The sequence below is a fragment of the Annulohypoxylon maeteangense genome (assembly GCF_022496945.1).
Source record: "Annulohypoxylon maeteangense strain CBS 123835 unplaced genomic scaffold GGS22scaffold_13, whole genome shotgun sequence".
Classification (NCBI taxonomy): Eukaryota; Fungi; Ascomycota; class Sordariomycetes; order Xylariales; family Hypoxylaceae; genus Annulohypoxylon; species Annulohypoxylon maeteangense.
The window spans coordinates 710,333-736,934 of record NW_025953260.1 but is presented as its reverse complement, the minus strand read 5'-3'; the positions used below and the strand labels follow the sequence as shown (position 1 = coordinate 736,934).

Genomic DNA, 26,602 nt, shown 5'->3' with positions numbered 1-26,602 from the left:
GCAGTTACCCGCTCCCACTATGGCACGTGCGTCATGTTGCGACATAGCTCCAACACTGAAAGGGCAACTGCAAATGGCATCCATATGTTCCTACGTAACAGTAAGCTACTTCCGGATATTTTATTTGTTGCATTTACAACTTTCGAAACTTCCAACTTCACAAAGTGCAATTTCTAAATCCCTTCTCTATTAGATAATATCTACCTACCTAAGGGATCGGGTACTATGTCACTTATTTAAACACAATGGAAATAATAAATTGCTATGCCTCAGCCGCAAGATAACGCACGCGCCATCCTCCTCATCATCTTGATATTCTGGCTTGCCACAAGTCCCGACTCAGGACCAGGCCTCATCGCAGGTCCAACCCTAATAAAGAGCCGACTCGCACGCCAGCGACATGCGCTCGGCGTCCTAAATAGTACGCAATGGGGCGACTTCTCACCACGTCTTGCCGATGACCCGCCCGATCTACCCGAAGATCCTCCTAAAGACAACCCCGAATCTGAGACGGAAACCGAGTCGAAGTACAAGTATCTGAATCTAACGGGCTTTCGTAAGGAAGATAAGTATGTGTGGGAAGATTTAAAGCGATTTAAAGACCGATGTGAGGAATGGAGTACAAATGCCGTAGGAATCCCGGAGGCTGCGGCGCCCGTATGGCAAAATGCGACGGGCGTGGTTCGTGGGTGGTGGCAGAGGACGAATACGTCTTCTCCGAGATATCATTCGGGTTATAATCTAAGTGAGATCAGTCCTGGAGTTACATGGGCCGGGTTAAACTCCGACTGGGGTAGAAATGCCACCGGTGCGGAGGGAAAGATTAATGTGCGACTTGAGGATAATCAAGATGCTGTCACGGAACCAGAAGAAATAGATAAGATGGTATTGGAGAAAGCAGTCATCAAGGCACGAGAAGTATCGGGGACGGTCACTATTGACGATGTCAAAGGCACCGGGAGCAGCTGGGAAATGCGACTCCATGGTGTTCATTGGCCTCGTCAGGGGTCAATGCTACTTACGACGACCAGCGAGAAATTTGCCGGCATCTTCGGATTACCTCATCTAACTACCCGACCAGATTTCTTTGAATCTAGTAAAGCATTACTAAACAGGACCCTAGAGAAGGCTCTCACAAGAAAGGAACAGCATACCTTTACAGACCAAATCGATCCTTGGACGTCTACTGTAGATTCTCCAGGTGAAGCTTGGAACCCAACTCCCCACTGCGAGTACTTGCTATATATCCAAATCCACCCCTTAGAGCAAGACATTCTAGGAGTTCAACCAAGCCTCACAGGTCCAGAAAATGTTGCCAAGGCGATTCAAGATATCGAGGATGAACTTCGCTTCCCTCAAGGTACGGGGCATCGGAGAATACCGAGGCTTCAGATGTCGGCCGTCGTATTCTCTCCTGACTGTGGCTTCTTCCTTGAAACCAAGGGCCCCCCAGCTTTTGCTCCGGTTGATGGAAAACATATGATCGGTGTTAAGCAAGAAATCTTCCTTCACAGCGTCAGCAAATTCCTTCTAGGTCTTGCATTAGTCGTTTTTGGGCAACTTCAGTTGCTTAAGCTACAGATGAGAGAAACTTCTACACCTTCAACCCTAGGTCGAGTGAGTTTCTACACTAGCTGTATGATGTTGCTTGCCGATGGCATGCTCTTCACCGGAGCAGCTGCTTGGAGTTTCTCGGCGTCAACTACTTTGCTACCTTCCCTTGCTATCACATGTGTTTCGTTCTTATCTATGGCCGTTGGGACTTTTTTTCTAGCTGAGATTCACAAGGTGCAAGAGCCTGAATGGCGACGGCAAGAACGGGAAAGAGAACGACAGAACACATCTGCAAACCCAACTCCTCCACGCCCAACCCCTTCATCTAACACCCCCAGCCCATCACCTTCTCCCCCCATTATCATTCCATCAGACCAAGACATAGATGCCGAAATCGCTGAGAACGAAACTAATAATAACAATGCCACCCTTCCTGCTCCAGTAACAGCAACTACTCCCCCAAGTGCTCAAACTATTAGAACACAATTAAGCAACATATTCGGACGCCTCCTATTCATCGGCATCAGCATCCTCTTCCTCAGTCTAGCGGCCGCGAGCTGGCGACCTAGCTTCCGCTCTGCATACTTCAACATCCTACTCTTTGCGTACCTATCTCTCTGGTTCCCGCAAATATACCGCAACATCTACCGCAACTGCCGACGCGCGCTCTCGTGGCGCTTCGTCGTCGGCCAGTCTATCTTTCGGCTGCTACCCATCGCCTACTTCTACGTCCTGCCGAATAACTTTGCATTCACGGAGCCGGACCTCACCGCCTTTGCCGTGCTTGCCGGCTGGCTGTGGCTGCAGATCTGGATACTAGCCGCACAGAGCATTCTTGGCCCAAGGTTCGGCGTCCCGAGGGGCTGGATGCCAGAGGCATGGGAATACCACCCCGTGCTCCGCGAGGATAACCTCGAGGCAGGCGGACTGCCGATCGGTCTCGTCTCGGCACCGAGTAGTCCCACATCACCCAATCGGTCGCGCTCCGGCTCCAGCGGGGACAGTGACAAAGACAAAAAGCGGACGAATACACATGTCATCGACTGCGCGATTTGTAGGGAGGTGTTAGAAGTCCCTGTTATCAAGGCCGGGTTCGAGGACCCGACGGCTGGAGGCGTGGCTGGCGTTTTCGCGAGGAGGATGTATATGGTTACCCCGTGTAGACATATATTCCATAGCGAGTGTCTTGAGGGATGGATGCGGTTTCGCCTGCAGTGTCCGATTTGTAGGGAGGAGTTGCCGCCTTTGTGAGGGATGGGAGTGTAGAAAGGGGATAGTGTTAGGGGAAGGGGAAAGGGAAGGGGGACAGAGGAAGGGGGGATTAGAGAGTGTAGATTTAGTGGTTGGGTTGGTTTTTGTATATGGATAGATATTGATATAGAAAATATGTAGCTGCTATATTAATTCGTCAACATAATAGAAATCACTCCTAAGTATCTAAATTAGGTAAGGCCTTAGCACGTGAAGAACCAGGATCATTCACTGCCATTAATAGTTAAGGTGCGATGAGTAATTCAAGCAATATCTAGGAATAGGAGACCCTGACACAGCTAGAGTTAAGTTTATAAATGAACGTAGGTAGGTAGAAAGCTCCCGTAGGGGGCTCTCGTGCCAGCAACACTATCATCTCCCCTAAACCCTGTCGAAAAAAACACTGCGTAGGTAGGTAGGTAGGTAGGTACCTACATAGTATCACATCGCCTTAAGATTAGAGCAGTGTAACATAGACATGCTCACCATCTTCCTCTACAATCACCTTCTTCCCGCTAGCAGGTATGTCATCGGCATCATGATCCTCAATTCCTTGGACCTCTACATCCCAATCCTTTTGTCTGACTATCCCAAGCACTCCGCCTTCAGCATCATCCTCATCTTCAACCTCAAATTTCTGACTGACAACAATTTTTCTAATCCGGAAGGCAAACACGAAATCATCAGACCCATCGAACTTGAGCGTAGCCCCATTCTTTCCCGAGATCTCCAACTCTGGCCCCTGAGATACGGGGGTCCCCGAAGAAATCAAATCGACGGGAAACTTCACGTCCGTCGAATTCTCCTTTTTCATTAGCTGTTTGATAGTAGTGCCATTGACGGCCTTAGTCCCGACGACGAGATAGACGGGTTTCTTGAAGTCGGTCCATTGTAGATACTTCTTAACAGGCTCCGTCTTAACCATCTCCTCGACGTACTCCCTGCTAGGAAACGCCTCCTTCGTGTGTATATTGTCGAACGTATAGTAGTCGTGGATCGACGTGGTGTGCTTGTGCCCAAGTCCGATACTAACGAGCTGGTTGAGAAACATCGTCCACACGCCGAACTTATTCTCCTTTTCGCGCTCTTGGATCCACTCAAACCCATGCTTAGTCGACTTATTGATGTCTTCGTCGTTTGGTACCGCTGTTGCGGCCATCAGGGGCGGCACCATTCTCGTCGGTGAGCTGACCAGGCTCCAGAGCGCGATTGTGACGCCTGGCTTGGCGTTAGGGGAATAGTCCCAGCTTGGGGCTAGGAAATAGTTTTTTACTGCATTCGCCATTCCGTGAATTGCTGACTAGAATCGGAGCTGTACAGGGTTTTTCTCGAAGTTCCCTAGGGCTTGGTCGATGCTCTCAATTATGTGTAACTATATTGCATCGGATGGAAGGCGAGGCCAGCCACGATCTTTACTTGGATGAACCGGATAGTGGAAGTGCCGCAACGAGGGAAAACTCTGTGGAATATCCTCGCCGGTCCAATCAGAGGTTCAAATTGCTTTCTTGACCAAGCCACATAATTCAAAAGCCGATCGCGGGTACCTAGCAAAGTGTGAACCCCTTATCAAATATGCTTATGGAGGCGCCGAAACCCGTCTGAGATTATAGAAGGGTCCCTTTTAAAGGAGAATGCCCCCCCGGTGGGAAATCATATCACCTCTACATCTCTATATAGAGCTTCGCTTGTATAGGTAGTTTCTCAAACAGGCTTTTGGCCCAGTCCGGTCGGTATGGTTGGGTTTTGATTTGTGTTTAGTTATTTCTATTACTACAGCTCTTAAGGAGGTACCTGAGACATTTAATGCGCCATCATCTATACAGTATACGTATATGTAGGTATATATTAGTACCTAGACAATATGCACATTCTATCAAAATGTAAACAAGCTCATAATTTGTTGATTCAGTCGTTAACTTTAAATATAGCTTCTAATATACCTAGCTTTTATAGTGCCTACCTACATGAAATAATTCGAACAGGATGAGATGTTATATCTAATATAGGGAAGCAGAATTCGAACAAGCCGGAACAGGACGTAAAATTGCTATCGCGGTACACGTCACGCTTTCCATAAAAGTGAGCTCCATTAAGAACTCCATCTGGTACGGGTATATAAAGGTCATTCCAGCGATCTTCTTCACCTTCACTTTATATACCTACCTAATCGAATCTCTCTCAAATCAGCCAGACCACTCGATTTCCTGGACCATGTCTGAATCGAGAGAAAGAAAGAAAAATATGGGTTTATTTCAGGGAAATAACTACCTAACCGCGAGCCACAGCTGCAGAAGTCGAAGCATAACGAAGGCTCAATAAATCGAATTGGTAAGGTTACCTACCGTCCCTAGGTAGGTAGAGGGGTTACGCAGCCACCCGGCAGCTGCGTCGTACGAATACTTATTGCTCTTAAATAATTATTTAATAAGATTGGATGCTTCTTATAATATCACGATATTTAATAGATAGAACGACGGCGGACCATAAGAATAAATCCGCCAACCCGTTAATTCAATTAATGTATTAAAATGTATACAGTGTAATATAATATAATAACGTATAATCTTATACTTATTTTATATAATGTTTTAAAACTTATAAAAAGTTATAACGTTATATAATGTTAAAAGTTTTATAATTTATAAAAATTATAACGTATATTTTTTTTTTATATATTTAATTTTAATATTTTAATATATAATTTATAATTTAAATATTTTTATACGTTTTAATTTTCGGTTATTTATAAATAAAATAAATTTATTTAAAAACGTTTTAAAAATTTTATATATATATATATATTTTATTTATTTAAAATTAATATTTTTACGTTAATATTTAATTAAATTTTAAAATTTATAATACGTATTATTAATATTTATTTAATAAAATTTAATATATATTACGTAATATTTTTTATTTATTTATTTATTTATTTATTTATTAATAAATACGTATTTAATTAATTTAAATTAATCGATTAAATTAAATTAATTAATTAATTTAATTTATTTCGAAAAAATTAAAATATTAATAATAATTTTAAAAAGTTTTAACATTAATTTTAAAGTTTTTTATATATTTAAAAAATTATTTATAAATTATAAAAAATTAATGCGTTATAATATTTATAAATTATAAAAACTTTTAACGTTATTAAACGTTATAATTTTTTATAAATTTTAAAATATTATATAAAATAAATATAAAATTATACGTTATTATATAAAAAGTCCTCGTGCCGGGAATATATATCCCGAATTTTAAACTTATTAATTAATTTAAAAAATTATTTTAATTATTTTAAAAATCGTTAAATTTTTTTAACGTTATTTTAATTTTAATTATTAAAGTTTTTTATTAAATATATTTATTAATATTTAATATTTTAATTAAATGTATTTTTTAATTTTTAATTATGTAATTTTTTTTTAAACGTTTTAATTATTAAAAAATTAATTAAATAATTAATTAATTTAATTTAATTAATTTAATTAGTTTAATTAATTTAATTAATTTAAAAGTTAATTTTAAAATTAATTTTAAAATTAATAAATTAATTTTTAAATTAATTATTTAATTAATTTAATAATTTATTTAATAATTAATTAAATTAAATTAACGGTTATTAAATTAATCGTAATTTAATTTTTAAATTAATTATTCGATTAATTTAAAAGTTAATTTAAAAATTAATATATTAGTTTTTTATTTAATTTTTAAATTAATTAAATAATTAATAAATTAAATTTTAAGTTAATTTATAATTTAATTTTTAATTTAATTTTTAATTTAATTTTTAAAATAATTTATTAATTAATTTTTTAATTAATTTTTTAATTAGTTTAATAATTAATTAAATAATTTATAAATTAATTTAATAATTAATTTAATAATTAATTAAATTAATTTTCGATTTAATTTTTAAATTAATTATTTAATAAATTTAACGGTTAATTTAATATTTAATATATTAATTTTTAATTTAATTTTTAAATTAATTCGAAAATTAATTTTTAAATTAATTATTCGATTAATTAAAACGATAATTTAATAATTAATAAATCGATTCGTAAATTAATCGTTATAATTTTTAATTATTTTTTATTTTAAATTTATTTATTTAAAAGTTTCGATTAATTAAATCGTATCGAAAAGTTTATATAATTTTTTTAATTTAATTAAATTAATTTAATAATTAATTAATTAATTTTTAAATTAAAAATTAAATTAATTATTTAATTAATTTTAAAATTAATTTAATAATTAATAAATTAATTAATAAATTTAATTTAATAATAAATTAAATAAATTTTTAATTTTATTTTTAATTTAATTTTTAAATTAATTTAATAATAAATAAATCGATTAATAAATTAATTTTTAAATTAATTATTCGATTAATTTAATTCGATTAATTTAATTTAATTAATTTAAAATTAAATGTTTTAATTTTAAAAAAAATAAAATAACGTTTTATATAATTAAAAAAGTAAAAGTTTAAAAATTAAAATAATTAAAATGTTAAAATAATTAAAAAATAATTAAAAATTAAAGTGAAAATTAAATTTATTTTTTCGATTTAATATTTAATTAAGTAATAAAAATTTTCGAAACGTATTAATTATTTTAAATTTAAAGTTCGAATTTATTTATTATTTTTTTTTAAATTAAATTTATTATATAAAGTTTTTTTAAAATTATTTTTAAATTATTTTTAAAGTTAAATTTTTAATTTAATTTAAAAAAAAAAATTAAATTTTTAATTTAATTTAAAAAAAAAAATTAAGTTTTTAATTTAATTTAAAAAAAGAAATTAAGTTTTTAACTTAATTTAAAAAAAGAAATTAAATTTTTAATTTAATTTAAAAAAAAAATTAAATTTTTAATTTAATTTAAAAAAAAAAATTAAGTTTTTAATTTAATTTAAAAAAAAAAATTAAGTTTTTAATTTAATTTAAAAAAAAAAATTAAGTTTTTAATTTAATTTAAAAAAAAAAATTAAATTTTTAATTTAATTTAAAAAAAAAATTAAATTTTTAACTTAATTTAAAAAAAAAATTAAATTAAAATTTATTTAATAATTAATATATTAATTTATTTTAAATATTTTTAATTAATTTTATAACGGAATAAATAAGTAAGCGTTTTAAACGAAATAATAATTATAAAATTAATTAAAATTAAAAAATCGTATTATTAAAAAGTTTTAATTTAAAAAATTAAAAATAAAACTTTCCGGAATTTTACGATAATAAATTTAAATAATTAAATACCACGTTAAAAATTCGGTTATTAATCGCGAAATTTTTAATTTAATTTTTAACTTTAAACTTTTTTTTTTTTATATTATTATTATAAATTTATTTAATTAATTCGATTATTTAATTATTATTTAACCGTTCGAAATTAAAATAATTTACGATGTTAGTTTTTTATATTATTTTTTTTTTTTAAGTTATTAATTTTTAATAACATTGTTTTATTATTTATAACGACGGGATAAATTTCGTTTAATAATTTTTTAATTACCGCGTTAATTAATAATATTATTAACGTAATAAAATTTATTAATTATAATTATTAATTATATTAACTTTTCGTTTTATTTAAATTTTATTAAAGTTAATAATAACGTTATAATTTTTAAATTTTTATTTTTTCGTTACCGGGGTTTATTAATTATAAAAGGTTTTCCGGGTTTTTCGGTGTTTTTTTTTTTTTTTTTTTTTTATTTTTTTTTTTTTTTTTTTTAATTTTATTATTTCTCGTTAATTTTACCATTATTATAATTACCCGCGTTATTATTTTAAAAAAGTATTTATTTAATGTAAATTTAAGTTAATTTTTTTTTCGTAAATTTTAAACTTTTTATATAAAATGTTTTATTAAACGTTATTTTTATTTTAACGTTTAATATATCGCGGAAAACTTAAATTCCCGCGTTTACGTTATTTTAATTTACGATAAATTATCGTTAAAATCGATGCGTTATTTCGCCGTTTTTTTATTTTCGTTAATTTTATTAAATTTTTATTTTATTATTAAATATTATTTAATAATTAATTATATTTTCGAAAAATTTCCGTGATTTAACTTTTAAATATATAAATAAAACTTTTTTTAACGTTAAAATTAAAAAATTAAAATAAAGTTATTTTTTATTACGGCGGATAAATTTTATTTTTTATAACGTTATTATTAAAAAAACGCGCCGTTTTATTTTTATTATCGACTTTTATCGTAAGTTTTTTTATAACGAAAGTTTTAAACTTTTAATTTTAACCGAGTTTATTTTTTTACGCCGGTTATTTATAATTATTTTAAACGTTTTTTTAATGCGTATAATTTTTTTTTTTTTTTTTTTCATATTATTTAACCCGGATTAACATTAACGCGTTAACGGTTTTATTTATAATTAAAATGTTTTATCGTTTTTAATAAAATTAACGTAATTTAAATATAATATTAATTATTTAATTTTAATACGTTTAAACGCGTTAATAAAAAAAATTATAAAAAATAAATAATAATAATTTTACGAAATATTCGTCGTTTTTTATTATTAATAATAAAAATAATTTAACGTATTATTACCGTAATTATTTAATTTATAAATAATTTTAAATTTGTTAACCGGCGTTATTTAAAACCCGCCGGTTTAATTAATTATTTTTTTACCGGCCGTGCGTTTTTATTATCGTTTTATTAATTAATTTATTAACTTTTTTAAAAAATTAATAAAATAAAATTTACGTAATATTTTATTAATCGGGTAATTACGGTTTAATTTAATTAAAGTTTTATTATACGTCGTTTTATTTTTTATAAACTTTTTTAATTTTATTTTCGTATTTTAATAATAATTTCGAAACGTTTTTTAAATATTTTTTTAATTTTTAAATATTATATTTAATTAATTAATTTTTTTATTTTATAAAGTATTTTCGTTTATTTTTATCGTTTTTATATTATATAATATTTTTTATTATTTATTTTTTTTATTTATTTATTAATTTAAATAATATATTCGTTTTTTACGGCTTTTTTCCCGGTTTTTCTTTCCACGGTTTTAAATTAAATACCGGGAATATATTATAAATTTACCCGTACTTTTTAAATAATATTATTTTATAAATTACGGGCTTTATTTTTTTTATAATTTTAACACGAATATACGTAAGTATAAATTTTTTATCGTTTTTAAATTAAAAGTACGCCGTAAATAAACTTATAATTTTTTTTTTAAAAAAATTTTAACGTATATTATTATTTATAATGCCGTTATTAATTAATTACGGCTTTTTTTTAATAATTTTTAAAATTATAATATACGGTTTTAATTTAAATTAAACATTTTTTAACGTTTTAAATTTAAATTTATATATATTTTAATATATATTTAATTAATTATAAATAATATTCGTAAAAAACTTTAAACGGTAAATATTTAATTATATTATAAGTTTAATTATTATATATAAACTTCGTTTTATATAATATATAAATTTATTCGTGTAATTTATCCGCGTTATATAACCGTAATTATTTTTTTAATATTTAATAAATTCGTTTCGTTTAATTATTCGTTTAAAAATGCCACGTTATTAATAATTTCCGCGTTATTTTTTAAATTTCGTATAATTTTTTTTAAAAATAATTTATAATTAATTTATTTCGGTTATTTACGATTTTTTCGGGAAATTCGTAATAATATTTTATTTACGTATAAAATAAATATGTTAATTTTACGACGTTTAACGTTTTAATAATAAATAAAAATAAAATTATTTTCGTAAATTAATTTATTATTACGAATATAATATTATAAATTAACTTATCGTTTTTAATATTCGGCGATAATTCGGTAATAAAATTTAAATTAATTTTTTAAAACGGTTAATTTAATAATAATAAAAATTAAAACTTTTCGTACGGTTAATATTTTAAACGGTATATTTTATTATATTAAATATATTTCGTAACGTATTCGTAAATATTTTTATCGAAATTTTTTTAATAAAATTTTTAATTAAATAATTTAATCGTTTTATTAAATTTTAAATAACCCGCGCGCGAATCGTTATAATATTAATATAATAATTAACATTTTATCGTTTTTTATATCGAAATTATAAGTTTTTTTTTAAAAAAAAACGTTTTTTTTTAATTAAAAAAATAACTTTTTTATATATTTAATCGTTTTTTAATAATTTTTATTAATTTTATAAAGTTTAAATTAATTATTTATAATTTTTAAACGATTTTATAAAATCGTATTAACGGTTTAACGAAATACGTTTATTTATTTTTAATTATTATAATAATAATTTTTTTAAAAATACGTTATTTAAAAATAATAATTACGTTTCGTTTTTTTATTTTTTCCTTTTTAATTATTTATTTACTTTCGAAATTTATTTTCACTTTTTTATTTAAAATATTTCTTTTTTTAAATTTTTATTTTTTTTTATTAAAATAACGTTATTTCCGGTTTTTTTAAATATATTTTAAACGGTTCGTAATTATTTTAATTACCGTAACGATTTATATTTTTATAATTATTTTTAATTTATAAATAAAATAATAATAAAACGAATTATTTAAATAATTATTTTTTTCGTTCGTTTTTTAAATATAATTTTAATATTATTTTAATTTTATATTTACCCGTTTACCCGTAAGTTTTTTTTCCGTTAATATTTCGCCGAAGTTTATAATTACCCGCATTATGTAAAAATTCATTATAATTACGTTTATTTCGGTCGATAATTTTTTTATTAATTTTAACTTTTTTTTTAACGTAAAAATTACGTTCCCGTATTAAATTTTCCTTATTTAATAATTAAAATAACGAAACGATAAATTTATAAAATTTATTATTTTTAATCGATATTTTAATTTAAAATTAAATTACGATAACCGGTATATTTACCGGGTTAAACGGTTTTTTAAGTCCCGCGTTAATGTTTCGATTATTTTTTTTAACGTTTAATAATTAATTAAAATAATAAACGGTTTTTTAATTTTTTCGAAATAATACCGTTAATATTTTAATTTTTTTACGATAATTAATAATTTTTATTATTTTATATATTATTATATTTTCGCATTATTTAATTTATAAAATTAAAACGTAATGAAACGTTAATTATTATTATATTTTTACGATATTATAATCGAAATCGTTTTTTATAACGCGTTAATTTTTATTTTTATTTTTAACCGGGAGTTTTAATATTTTAAAATCGTAACGAAATAAAACGTCGTTTTTAATTTTTCGAAAATTTAATAAACTTTTTTCGATTATTTAAACGGTTTTATTTTTTTTTCGTTTTTTAATAAATTAATAATAATTTAAATTATTTTTAAATATTTCGAAATAAATTTTTAATAAAAATTCGTAAATTTTAAAAAAACTTAAATATTATACGTTAATTATAATACCGGTTATTTTTTTACGGTAATTACGCGTTTAAAATTTATTTTAACGTTTTCAATAATTACGATAAATTTTAAAAATTCGAATTTTTTTTTAAAAAATTCGCATTTTAATAATTTAATAAAAAAATTATATTAATATAATTTTTCGTAAATTAATCGAAAATATTTTTTATATAATATTTCGTTATTAAAATAAATAATAATATCGTTAAAATAAATAACGTAAATAATATTTATTAATTCGTTTAACGTTTTATATATATATATTTAAAACGTTATAAATACATTAATTAATTCGAACGGTATTATTATATATTCGAATTAATCGTATTAAATACGAAATACGGTTTTTTATTCGTTTTTTTTTTATATTTTAATTTTATAATACGCATTATAAAAGTTAATTTTCGAGAAAATTTTAACGAATTTTAACCGATTTATTATTTCGAATATAAACGATAATAAATATTAATTTTTTAAAATAATTTTATTAAAACTTTTATAATTTACGTATAATCGTAATTTCCCGTTTTTTTTAAATACGAATAAAACCGATGTTTTAATATTCGTTTATAAATAATAAATTCGTTTCGTTATTAAATTATTTTATATATATATTAAAAATTCCCGTTATTATTTTATTAATATAAAATAAATAAACCCGTAAAAAAATATTTTATTTTTTATCGTTTTAATAACGTAAATAATTTTAATAAATATTAAAAGTTTTTTCGTTTTTAATTCGTCGTATATATTTTAAAATAATTAAAAATAATTTAATAAAAATTATTTTATTAATAAATTATTATTAATTTCCGATATTTTTATTTCGTTTTTAAAGTTTAAATTTTAAATCGTAATTATATATACGAAATTTTCGTTAAATATTATATTAATAAATTTTTTCGAATTTATTTTTTATAAAATCCCGAAAGTTTATTAATAAAATCCCGTATATAAAATAATATTTAAACGTTTTATTCCCGGTTTAAATATTAAAAATTTTAAAACTTTATTATTTTATTTAATCGCGAAAAAAATTTATTTTACGGTTTAAGTTTTTTTTTTATTATTCGTTATTTTTAACGTTATTACGTAAACGTTATAATATTTAAAATAATCGCCGTTAAATTTAATTAATTTTAAAATAAAAACGTCGATTTTTCGAAATTATTTTTTTACGAAATTTCGGTAAATTATATTAATTTAAACATTTATATTTATATCGATAATTATTTAAACGCCGTTTTCGTTCATGGTTTTTAAAGTTATAACCGTAATTCGAAACGATAAATTTACGCCGTTCGTTTTTAATTTTTTAATTAAAATAAATTAAACGTAAATATTTATTTTAATCGATTTTTTAATTTATTATCGTTAAATTTTAATTAATTATTTATATTAATAAATTAAATTACCGTAAACGTAATTATTTTTATAAATTATTTTAATTACGTAGTTATTTCCGTTTACGAACGTAATTTATAAAAATATATATATTTTTTTAAAAAATGTTTTTTTTTTTTATAATTAAAATATTTTATTTTTAATAAATTTCGTTTTAATTAATTAATTATTTTACGAAATTTATTACGGTCGTTATTAATTTATTAATTATTAAAAAATTAATTTCGGTTTTAAATTTTTTTAATTACGTTTATATTATTAATTAATACCGGTTTTTCCGTTAAATTTTCCGTTTATACACGTTTTTTAAATTTATTTTAATTTTACGCGTTTTATATTTATTCGATTTTTAAAATTACGTTATTTATTTATAATAATTTCACGTTATTACGTTATAAATATTTCTTTAACGATTTTTATAATTTTTAAAAATAATTAAAAATTTAATATAATTTTTTTAAAAAATCGTTATTTTTTAATCGTTTTATTATTACGTTTTATTTCGTATAAAAAGTTTTAAAAAACTCGTTTTTTTTTTAACGAAAATTATATAAAGTTATTTTCGTTTAATATTTTATTAAATATAAATTAATATATTTTTAACGAATAAAAATTTATAAATTTTTTAAAATATACGATTATTTTTTCGGCCGATTTAATAAAACCGCGTAAAATTTTCATTTATTTTATAATTTTAATTTTATTATATTAATCGTTTATTAAACGTATAATTTATTTATTTTTCCCGGCTTTTATACGTTATCGTTTTTAATCGTCGTAATTTAATTTTTTTTATTATAAACGAAAGTTATTTTTTTTAATTTTTCGATATTATACGTAAAAATCCGCGAATTATCGTTTAATATATTATTTTTTTAAACCGTTTTTATTATTACGGTAATATTATTTTTTAATAATTATTATAATAATTATAAATTAATAAATTCGTTACGATTTATTTTCATTTTTCGGGTTCGTTTTTAACGTTTTTATTCGACGAAACGGCGAGTGCGAATCGATAATAACGAATTTTTTAACGTTAATTCGCGTTCGTTTAACGATTCGTTTCGTAACGAATAATTACCACGGAAATAATCGTTTATAAAATAATCGTCACGAAAACGATTATTTATAAAATAATCGTTTTAAAAATAATCGTTTATAAAATAATCGTTATAAAAATAATCGTTTATAAAATAATTATTTTAAAAATAATTATTTATAAAATAATTATTTAAAAAATAATCGTTTCAAAATTAATTTTCGAATTATCGTTTTAATAATATAAACTTTTTCGAATCGATTTTATAATTTATATTATTTTTTAAAATAATTAATAATTTATACGCGACGGTTTCGTTATTTAAAATAACCGTCGTTTTTAATAACGGTAAATTTTTAATAATAAAACGTTAATTAATTAATTAAATAATTTTATTAATTATCGTATCGTTTTTTTTATATAAAAATTAAAAAATATAACGAAATAAATAAATAAACGTTTTAAACGAAATAATAATCGTAAAATCGATCGAAATTAAAAAGTTATATTATTAAAAAACTTTAATTTAAAAAATTAAAAATAAAACTTTTTAAAATTTTATAATAATAAATTTAAATAATTAAATATTATATTAAAAATTCGGTTATTAATCGCGAAACTTTTAATTTAACTTTTAACTTTAAAACTTTTTTTTTCGTATTATCGTCGTAAATTTATTTAATTAATTTAATTATTTAATTATCATTTAACCGTTCGAAACCGAAGTAATTTACGATGCCGGTTTTTTATAAATTTTTAAATTATTTATTTAATTAAATTTCGAATTAATTTTTAAATTAATTTAAAAATTAAATTTAAAATTAATTTATTAATAAATAATTAAATTAATTTATTAATTAATTTATTAATTATTTAATTAATCGAATAATTAATTTAATTTTTATATTAATTCGATTAATTATTAAATTAATTTTTAAATTAATTAAATAATTAATTAAAAAATTAATTTATTAATTAATTTATTTATTATTAAATTAATTTAATAATTAAATTAAAAATAAAATTAAAAATTTATTTAATTTATTATTAAATTAAATTTATTAATTAATTTATTAATTATTAAATTAATTTTAAAATTAATTAAATAATTAATTTAATTTTTAATTTAAAAATTAAATTATTAATTATTAAATTATTATAAAAATTAATTTAATTAATCGTTAAATTTATTTTTAAATTAATTAAATAATTAATTTAAAAATTAAATTTAAAATTAATTTATTAATTATTAAATTAATTAAATATTTAATATAAAAATTAAATAAAAAATTAATTAATTAATTATTAAATTAATTATTAAATTAATTTTTAAATTAATTAATAAATTAATTTAAATTAATTAATAAAAATTAAATTTTAATATATATAAATTATTTAAATTAACGTTAATTAAATTTTAAATTTATTTACTTATTTAATTAAATATATTTTTTTTATATTCGATTATTTATTTTTTAATTTAATTTTTTTTTAATTAATTATTTAATTAATTATTTAATTAATTATTTAATTAATTATTTAATTAATTATTAAATTAATTATTAAATTAATTTAAAATTTAATTATTAAATTAATTATTAAATTAATTATTAAATTATTTATTTAATTAATTATATAATTAATTTTAAATTAATCGTTAAATTTTAAATTTATTTATTAATTTAATTAAATATATTTTTTAATTTTTAACGTTTTAATTAAATGTATTTTTTAATATAATAAATTTTTTTTAAATTTATTATATAATTTTTTAACGTATTAATTATTTTTTTAAATTTAAGTTTAAATTTTTTTATATTTCGCATAAAAATCGAAAAATAATTAATGTTTTATTACGTAATTAAGTTTTAAATTTAAATAATTTTCGAATTAATAAAATTATAAAATTAAAAAAAATTATTTTATATAATTCGAAATTTTCTTAAATTTATTAAAATTAAAATTAAATATTTTTAAAAAATCGATTTTTTTCGATAAATCCGAATATTCGGTTTAATAAATTAACGTAACGATATATAAATCGAAAAATTACGTAATTTCGATATTTTTAATATTTATAATTTAATAACTTTATCATTTTTTATATAATTAATATAAAAATTATATATTTAAAATTAATAAATTTTATTATATTTTTATAATATAATTATATTATATAAAATATATGTTTTTTTATAAATTAATAAAATTTAATAATTAACTTAATTAAGAACTTCGGAAATTCCGATAAGTGTTAATTTTTCCTTACGTTTTATTGTGACATAATAACCCTCGGAGCTCGGGCATTATATTACATTATATATATTTTAATACATTAATTAAATTGGCGGGTTAGCGGATTCGGCCTTATGGACCACTCTAAGAACACTAGTACTGCTTGCGCTGTATGGTTTCGGCTAAATGTCGGCGAACAGTAACTTTTGACCTTTCTCAACGCCAGCTATTCGATCAATTGTTTCGCGATAAAATATTGGTCAAAAGTTCAGTAATTACAACTCTTCAATTGCTCTTGTAAAGCGCTTTCGAATGATTTAGGTTGCACCATGACTGAAGCCGAATTGAATTGACAGTGGGCGATTGAAGGTGGATCGGGCTGAGATGGAACTAAAGTGGTATTTCTGTACAATTTATAGCGCGTTCGAATCGGCGCTAAGCCTATTTTCTACAGGTAATTAGTATTCTGATAAAGCCTTTTTAAAGACACTATATTTCCAGTTGTCATCATTTCTCATAAACGCCACCAAACTGATATATTGGTACCTCTCTGAATTACCCAACACCATTTTTTGAAATAGATTTCGCATGCCAACATAACTCTTTATTTTGAGAAGCAGAGTGTCATGTTCTGATACGATGAGTGGGACGTAGAGAATTAGGAAAGCAGCTAAGCAAACGGCGATGGGCGTGGCGAAGGATGTTCCCGAGAGGATCCGGGTGTTGCCGCTCCCGGTCGTCCCAGACAGCCAGGCCGACTCGACATACTCGCCAAGTATGCTAAAATTTTCGTCCATTTTACATGGGGGATTGAAGTCAGACGCCCGGCCATTCCATTTTGTAGAATGTATAGCAAATACTGAGTCCTGGCTAGCAGGGTACATCCTAGGCTGGTCCAGGCCGTCGTTAGAAGCGGCTGCAAAAACAAGGATGTTGTTTTGCGTAGCTAGCGAGATCTCGTCCCGTATATCCGGTACGCCACAAGGAAACCCGAGTGACATCGTGATAATGTCGACTTGCCAGACTACTCGAGCGTGATATATAGCCTTGAGTAAGATCCAAAGTTAGAAATCGTTGACAATGCGTCTGTACACCAGCTATCTATACCGAAGGTGGAAACTAATATAAGAAGCAGGTAACTCACGTTTTTGACACTTTCGGCTGTCCCCTTTTTGAAGGATCGAGATTTACAAACTTTCGCCACGTAAAGGTCGGTGAGATGCCCGTATTTGAGAAGGAGGGACGCGATGAAAGTTCCGTGGCCACATTCATCACCACTATATTCGTCTTCGTCTCCATCCTTGCCGTCCACGAACGAGGCAATGCTTTGTATGCGTCCAGCCTTATATTCGCCTTCGAAGTAGCTATGTCTGAGGTCGATACCAGTATCGAGAACTGCTATTTTCACGCGACCACCAGGTGATTGGGTGCTAGATGGTCCAATCTTATTCTTAATGGTTTCGTTGAAAGTTTCTAGCCAAGATTTAGATTTCTCGGAGCTGCGACTAATGTTAGAAACCTTAAGCTTAGTAAGAGTTTGGTATGTTTGGACAACGTCACTGACTCATTACATCGTTCGAGTTCCTTCTCGTCCCCAAATAAATTGAACCCTTCTTCAAGTTCTCTCAGAAGCTCGTCTGGAATAGTTTTTCGTGGTCTTTTTGCTGACCTGAGTTCTGCGCAAGAAGTGTCTATAATAGTGGCAGGCCCATTCGTTTCCGCATTGCTCTGCTCTAGAAGTTTCCTTTTGTTGTTGGACTTAATTAAAGGTTCCGGTTCCATGGGTTCTAGAGCTAAAGGTTCGAGTCGGTGTGTCTTCAATCTCGGGCTCTTGATAAAACGCCCGAGAGGTATGACAACCTCTTTGTAAATAAATTCTCGAACCACGTTCGGTTGTTTGGATGCCTCTTCTGAGTTAAGACTTCTAAATTATAGTCTGAGGCAGAAACCGACGGCTTTTTTGTAGGGGACCGAAATGAAGCGGAAATCTTCAAATACCTTGTTCGCTAATATACACCACCCATCTAAGTTTTTAGGCGTTCTTGTATCTGAGCATTGATATGGTATTGACGTTCCAACGCATGCAGTTACGGCTTATAGAATCGACATTTCTTCGAGGATAGTATTCTTCTTCTTTTCTCTCTTCTTCTATCGAAGTATTGAACACCGTCTGTAACTGTGATGCTCTCCTAGTATGAAGAATGCTTTTCAAGACTCTATCGCTTCGTGTTAGCTTCTTCATATCAACGAGAGGATAATCTAATAGCCTTACGAAAAGAGATACGAACTAACGCACATCTTCAACCAGTATATTAGGTTCTCTTTTTGATCCCCACGCCGCAGTAGGATGTGTATAGATTGATGCCCTTGGACATAAGTCTGCGCTAGGAGATCTCCCAGCTTCAACTGTACTTCCAATTTCTTATTCTGGCCGCATATATATGGAATAAACCAAAGATTTTATTTATGAAAGAATAGAATCCGAGAGACAAAAAGGCTGTGTCTAAAATAGAGCTCCTAAAATAACCCAAACCTGCTGAAAAATATACTTACGTTATTTTCACAATCAAAATCCAGGGGAAGTAGATGTTTTAAGGTAGCCGCTAGATGTGGTATCTCTGACGATTGTATCGATATATCTGGAGGTCTTTATGTTCTCGAACTTTTGTAGGAGGCAAGAAGCGCCTGACTTCACGAAAATTAGGTGGATGTCCTCGATATCTGAGGAAAGCAAGTAGTGCGTTTTTAACGATATTATAAATAACAAGAGTACCTAGATTCGCGCATCTTGCTAAAGAGTCGGAAGGGAAGGAATAATAATGAAGTTAGTAAAGCCGACTTGAGAAACATTCCTAAGTAACAAGATGGAAATATATAATACTGGCGAGAGACGGCGAAGCATAGGCCATGTCGTACGAAACTTATCGATCTACAATTAATAATAATTTACCATTTTCTAAGGAGAAATCTAAAGAAATCGAACGAATAAGAGAGGTCGGTAGCGCTATGGGAAGATACTTGTTGGTGTAAAGATTATGATATGGAATTTGGGAAATTACCCGAGAATACCTACTACTTAGTAGGTAAGTACTTTAGCCAAATCAATAGTGTACCAGAGGCTCGGGTCGCCGATAGCTTGTCCAACAAGGACCTTTCAGATAGCCGCTTTGGCGTGATCGGATCTGTTTGTTACCATCCCAGAATGGAGACAGAAAAAGTGCCCTATGCGTTAATCCTACTGTATTGGACTGTGGAAGCAAGCATCCCTTACTTTGCTTATATTGGTAGCTTACAACTATTACTGTTATCGTAATTGGTAGAAAATGCCCGTTGTGTACCTAACATAGGGGATGGTTATGATTACAGTGTAGATAGTAAGATTAGCATATGGGGCACTTTTTCTGACTCCATTCTGCATCCTTACCTACCTACTGTTGGTTCGTAGCCAGACCACGGACGGCTTAGGGTCGAACAGGATATGTAAAATCATACAAGTCCGCGTACCTCAGTGCCAATAATTGGAGGATCTCAAATCCGAAGCCGCCTCCGGTCCCAGATTATCCACCCTCCGCCAAAGTACTTTACCAGTGACGAATTTGTATGCGATTATTGCTGCATGATCCTGGGGAGCAAAGTCGGCAGGAACCTAGCCCAGTGGGAGTACTTATGTAGCGATTTTATATTTAACTCTTTCCAGTCTAGCACACTGACTGATAAACGTCGCAGGAAGTACGTTAAACAAGACTTATGTGCCTACGTGTGCCTTGCGACAACCAAACATCTCGTGAGGTGGACATGTAACTCAATTGAGCACCACAACGAACTTGAATTTCTCACACAGACCGACCTCGAGGAGCACATGAAAGATCTGCACCCAAATAAATTTAGCAAAGACGTGGTAGACGCTTGCCGCACCACGATCGAAGTCGTTTTCGAATCCAGTCCTTTCTGTGGTGAGAAGTCTGATGCTGTTAAAGATAATATCTAGCACTAAGGTTTATCTCGTGGTTAGAACATGCGGGGGAGCAATTATGCAGCTCTGTGGGTCCACTTTAATGTGCGTTTTACCAATTATAGTTAGCCTAAAGGTGAGGCTCTATTAGTGACAAAAACCGCCCGATAAGGATTTTTGAAATGATAAGAAGATTACATAAGGATTTAGTAAGAAATCACCTTAAGCGATTATTGGTTAGAAAATTTTTTACTGAGCACTTACATAGTACGTTGTTAAATGAACCCCAGATTCCATTGGCTGAAAACGGCTAGAGCGAAATTAAAGTGTTCCCGCCGAGCTGTGAAATTGTCAGAAGAAGGCTGTAATCGAGGAGGACTCTGTGACCTTCCAGCGTGGCTCCATTGAGCAGGAATACGATATAGACAATGAAACCCACGAGACTCCCGTCGACGAAGGCGGACGTTTTGATTGAGCATGAAGAGTGGGAGATTTTCAAAGAGCGTCTGGACTTAATATTATCCAATTCAGCTACAAAATCGTCCGGAGACTTCACCAAGATTAAGTTCGAACTTACTAGAAAAGAATACTATGATATCCTTGATTTTCCGACGCCATAACTACGAGCGGCGGCAGAGCGAAGAAAGTTCAAAAAGACAACCCGGAACAGATCAATTGTTCCTTGAATCGCGTGAATTCCAACGCTGGATGGACAATACCAATCAGACTCTGTTTTGTCCTGGTATCCCTGGCGCAGGGAAGACAGTAATAGTATCAATGATAGTTGATTCCCTGCTTTCAAAGGCCAGTCAACCCCAGGCCGGTATCGCATTTTTCTACTTCGACACATACATATTCCATAAGCAACCTATTGATACTTTGCTTATGTTCACCCTAAAACAGCTAACCAAGGGCTTCTCTGTCATACCAAACGACGTCGAATATCTCTATCACGAGAACAGGGCGAAAGGGACCTTAGCCACCATAGAGTGAAACCTTTGATGTTCTTCAGCGTGTAGTAACAACATACTCAAGAGTCTTTATCATTGTTGATGCACTTGATGAGTGCCGAGAATCTAATGTATCTTGGAGAGACCTTCTTTCTTTGCTCTTCGGGCTTCAAGCCAAACGCGGGACAAATATCGCCGTTTATTCCGGAAATCATCAATTAATTCAAAAATAGCATCCAACTAGAAGTTCATGCAAGTACCGACGATGTCACGAAACACCTAGAATATCGCATCGCGACGCTGTCCTTTACCGCCCAACAGGATCAGCGACAACGGAAACATATTATAGCAAGGACTTCAGAGTCTAGTGATAGCATGTACGTTCTTAGCCCATAGGGAGAGTGGCATAGATACCTACTAAATATTTGAAAGTTTCTCATAGTACATGCGAATCCACAGACAAGATTCAGAATCCATTTTACTTGCAACGAGAGTTCTATACTGGATCACGTCTGTGAGGTGATCGCTTACGGCATTAGAGCTTCAGCATGCTCTTGCAACGAAAAAAGGCAAATATGAGTTTGATCGCGAGGCCCTGTCGCGTATCGGAGACATCGCCTCTGTATGTGTCGGATTAGTAACTGTTGAAGAAACAGGTATCATTCGCTTGTGCCACTATACAGCGTAAGAATACCTTGAGTGAGAACAGTATCATCTCTTTTTAGACGCAGAATCAACTATAACGGATATCTGATTTACTTACCTTTCTTTCGATGTATTCAATGCCGGCTTTAGCGCGACAGACACCGAATTTGAACAGCGGTTGCAGTCATATCCTCTCTACGATTAGGTATGTTGCCCACAATTGGGGTTATCATGCTACCGTGGGTATAGAGCCAATCCTGCATATTACCAGCTTCCTTGAAAGCAAATCTAAGGTAGAGGCATCGAGTCAAGCTCTGTTAGCCGTCAAGAAGCGCTTATTAGACTCGCATTATAGCTAAGAAGTTCCGAGGCAAGTAACTGGATTGCACTTGGTGGGATACTTCGGAATGACCAAGACTGGTGAAATGCTCATTGGTGCCGGGCACAATCCGAACAGAGCGGATAGCTACGGCCGAACGCCACTGTAATGGGTTGCAAATAGCGTACATGAAGACATACCTAGGTAGTCAAGCTGCTGCACATAAGCGGTGCTGATTGCGATACAAAAGGTGTCAATGACGAAACGCCATTATTTAGAGCTTCTTCTAGAGGACATATAACTGTTGTTCGGCTACTGCTTGACATTGGTGCCGATTACAATCTAAGGAATATCAGTAACGAAACGTCGTAACATACCACTGCCTCTAAGGGACATTGGGCTGTTGTTAGACTACTACTTGATATGGGCGCTGATCTCGATGCGACAGACATATACGGCCAAACACCTTTATCGAAAGCCGCTAGCCACGAATATTATGACATTGTTCAGCAACTACTTACAAACGGCGCCAATTTCGATATAAAAGATAGCGATCATTAGACACCACTGTTACGTACTATCGCGAAAGGAATAGAGGCTCTTGTTAAAGTACTGCGTGAAAAAAGGCGCCGTTACCTAAGCAACGGATTAGTCCGGCTGAGTTGATCAACGAGAAGTACGATGGCAATTTGAATATTTCTTTATTTCCTTGAGTAAAACAAGCTAGAGGGTAGGTAAGTAAGTTGTTGAATCGATCTCAAAGAAAGTATTTCGATCAAAAAAAGTTCTTGTCTTGGAGAGATAACGTGGGTAACTAAAGTTTGACAATATCTCCAAAGCAGAGACCCTAATCTGATCAACCGCGTGACAAAAAGGCATTCAAAAGAAGATACGTAGATGAAAATGTACCTAGCAAACAACAAAATATAAGACTCGTGGTATCATTATCTTAGTGCATGCATGCATCTATAGTAAAACGTACCAAATTGATGAAAGTCAAAGGTTCAATTAGCAAAAATAATGGACGAGCAGGGAGTCGAACCCTGGGCTTCTCGCATGCAAAGCGAGCACTCTACCACTGAGTTACACGCCCCGTGTGGGGATGTCGTTCCAATGCAGGATGAAAGTAATCCAACATTACTGGTTGATGGGAAATTCTTTCCCCAATTGTCATACATATTGATGTGTGCGTATGTATGTGTGTGGATAGTCAAACAGCAGAAAGAAATTTAGTCCAGTGATCTGGTTGGTCGCAGGCGATAGTATAGACGCGCTACTAAGCCCTCTATCGACTATTTAATTATAGCAGGTTACGGTGGACATCGCAGGTTTCTTTTAGTGAGAGAGTATTAGGGCTTAGCGCAAAGGGAATGGCTCCGGATTAGACGATGTGCGAAACCCGTCTTTTTCGAGTCGGCTCCTCTGGAACGAACTTAAACTACACCTACCCAGAAAGCTAGCTGAGCCTCGATCCCGCAGACGATGTGCAATCTCCGGAAACCGCCTGTCTGGAATAGAAAAGTTAGGTGGTGACGCGCGGAAAGCGTCTGCCCCAAAGCCGAGAACCGCGGCGGAGCAGCAGTGCCGCATGCGAAAGATGTTGTACAGCATCGCAACATTGGGCTTTCCAACCGCATAGGCGCGCGTTCTAAATGCGGTATCGGAAGTTAGCCGCGATAATATATTGCATTCGGCTGTGAATACCTACCTACTAGAGCGAGGATTGCGACTAAGCTCCTGCAAGATTATCGCCCTTAACCGCGGGAATATAGTACTTGACCCTTTCATCAGACCAGAGGTTAGTTTATAGAAGGTATTAAGCTGTTGTGGAAGGTCAACTCCGCCGATAATTATGAGGACCTCCAAGATGGAGGATACGAGCTTGGAAATGTTTCAAACAAAAGTGAGAGGGGAGTACTGCATTCCCACTTAAGAACAGATTCTGCGTTCTAGATTCCATCCCCCAACTTCTGCGATTAAGGTGCCGGGAGGATGAGGCGAAGTCATGTTGCTGCAGGCACTCAACGCTGCAGGAGACCTTAAACAAATATGTGTCTGCCGTGGTTCGCTGCACGTGGTGATTCCAACCCCTAAACATTGAATGGGCATGTAAGGGGTTCTATGAAGAGAATATTGACTCTATTCTGGGATGCATACGAGAGCCGACGATGCCAAGAAACCTTTGGCGTTGGTTTGATACCACTGAGTCGCTGCCTTTAAACCTTCCGAGGTTTGCCTTGCACACAAGGGCTGAGTGAACGATAACGAGCTCGCTCTAAATAGACGTCAGTAAAAGAGAACCTACCTGTGTTCGATATCAGCCACAAGTCCTACTAACATCTTTGTTTTCATAGGTAACATAGCCTCAGGTACCCGACTTATTCTTAGAATGGATTTCGGGTCTTTATTCCGACCCCACAAGTTGCGGCGCTCTTCGCTTGCAGTGACCAGTCTGCAGCCTCGAAAGAGTCATTATCTCTCTATCTTACTGTAAGATTTCTAGGCCAGCTTCCCGTCGGCGATCACTGGCTGTCCTATGAGGCGAGCTGCGCCTATGAACCAATCAGCTTCGGCCCCCGTTTCACATTCAGGGCCTTCATCTGCGGCTGAAATGAGCTGCTGATGAAATGATCGCTTTTTGGCTTGGGCACGTCCCGATTCGGATACACACATAACCTTTGAGACGATTACGGATGCCGGAACCATACTTTCACGCGATGATATCGATGTCGCTCATAGTAAGCTGCTCATGGGTTGCTCAAATGCGGAGGGTACCTCGCTCACTTGTTTTGAACTCGGAAACAAACTGCGCCTCATACCGGCACGTGGTCTTGGTACCGAGGGAGCTGACAGAATCTCTCATCCTCTCTGTAGAAGAGGTTAGCACGGAGAAGCTAGGAGTGCCATGTGCTATGCAGGGGAGATATTTTAAGATAATTCTCAAAAAGTACATAGGCAAATTCCGCTCGAAGTCGACGATGGCTTCCAATGCATGCAGGGGAATGTTTCCGATTTATAGAACGTACGCGTACCTACCTTTTCTAGTATCGAGCTTGGCGATTTACCAAGATGAAGCTATTCGGCGCAATTGTTCGATATAGGAAATACCGTAGAAAGCAATTATGGCCCAATAATTCTCTGGTTTCTGACGAATTGGGACATGTTGTCGATATCATCTCCGGTTCATTAAGTGGCTGGCTGATGTCTCGATCTCGGACCACAGCAATCTTAGTTAATAAGCTAGACACGCAAGGTCTACGCTATGGTCTTTGAATGATAATCATCAACATTCGAGTATCGACAAATCGATATATTGCTTTCTTCAGTCGCTGCAGGGTGCCAATTCCATCGTCGTGGCATGGAATCAGCTGATTTATTGATTATCTTGAAAGGAGTTGAAAGATGAATGAAGCAAGAAGCTAAGTTGCTAGGTTACTTTCAACGTAAGCTCGCAGCTGACCCTAGAGTACCTAGAGGGTAACGTCAGGCAGGTCCAGGGTTCGCGGGATGCATTTTTAGATCAGGATTAAGGTTGTGGAGTCCGATCTAGTCTGGAGTCGGACTAGCTCCTCTCTGGGCTCAACTGGGAAAGAGAATGACGACTTCTCGAAGCATCATTGGCTGTTTCAAAACGACGGAGAAGTTAGTGGATCGCAAAGTGACGCCATAAAACTCAAACTGTCAAGCATCCTTGGAAGTACCTAGCTACTTCAATACACAGGTACATGGTAGGTAATTGCGATAAGACATTCCTAGTTTAAACGAACATCTGAACTATTCAGATTTATTCATGGGATATATTC

At 30.6% G+C, this 26,602-nt stretch overlaps 3 protein-coding genes and 1 non-coding gene across 4 annotated transcripts; 2 read left to right on the top strand and 2 right to left on the bottom strand.

Moving 5' to 3' along the window:
- The first annotated feature begins 117 nt into the window (after positions 1-117).
- GGS22DRAFT_168190 (uncharacterized protein) lies at positions 118-2,881 on the top strand. The gene has a single exon (XM_047962110.1). The coding sequence runs from the start codon at positions 265-267 to the stop codon at positions 2,803-2,805; it is 2,541 nt and encodes an 846-aa protein (XP_047817058.1). The 5' UTR covers positions 118-264; the 3' UTR covers positions 2,806-2,881.
- A 300-nt stretch (positions 2,882-3,181) lies between these two features.
- GGS22DRAFT_195426 (uncharacterized protein) lies at positions 3,182-4,220 on the bottom strand. The gene has a single exon (XM_047965664.1). It carries the CDS (start codon positions 4,088-4,090, stop codon positions 3,263-3,265), a length of 828 nt encoding a protein of 275 aa, XP_047817057.1. The 5' UTR covers positions 4,091-4,220; the 3' UTR covers positions 3,182-3,262.
- Positions 4,221-21,562: 17,342 nt separating this feature from the next.
- Positions 21,563-21,955, top strand: GGS22DRAFT_37572 (uncharacterized protein). The gene has a single exon (XM_047966930.1). It carries the CDS (start codon positions 21,594-21,596, stop codon positions 21,876-21,878), a length of 285 nt encoding a protein of 94 aa, XP_047817056.1. The 5' UTR covers positions 21,563-21,593; the 3' UTR covers positions 21,879-21,955.
- A 1,865-nt stretch (positions 21,956-23,820) lies between these two features.
- GGS22DRAFT_t97 lies at positions 23,821-23,892 on the bottom strand. Its single transcript has one exon. It is a non-coding gene; the product is annotated as a tRNA-Ala (tRNA).
- Positions 23,893-26,602: the final 2,710 nt, after the last annotated feature.

Excerpts from the sequence above, each read along its gene's own strand:
- GGS22DRAFT_37572 (XM_047966930.1), top strand. The coding sequence starts at position 21,594 with ATGGACAATACCAATCAGACTCTGTTTTGTCCTGGTATCCCTGGCGCA.
- GGS22DRAFT_168190 (XM_047962110.1), top strand. The coding sequence starts at position 265 with ATGCCTCAGCCGCAAGATAACGCACGCGCCATCCTCCTCATCATCTTG.
- GGS22DRAFT_195426 (XM_047965664.1), bottom strand. The coding sequence starts at position 4,090 with ATGGCGAATGCAGTAAAAAACTATTTCCTAGCCCCAAGCTGGGACTAT.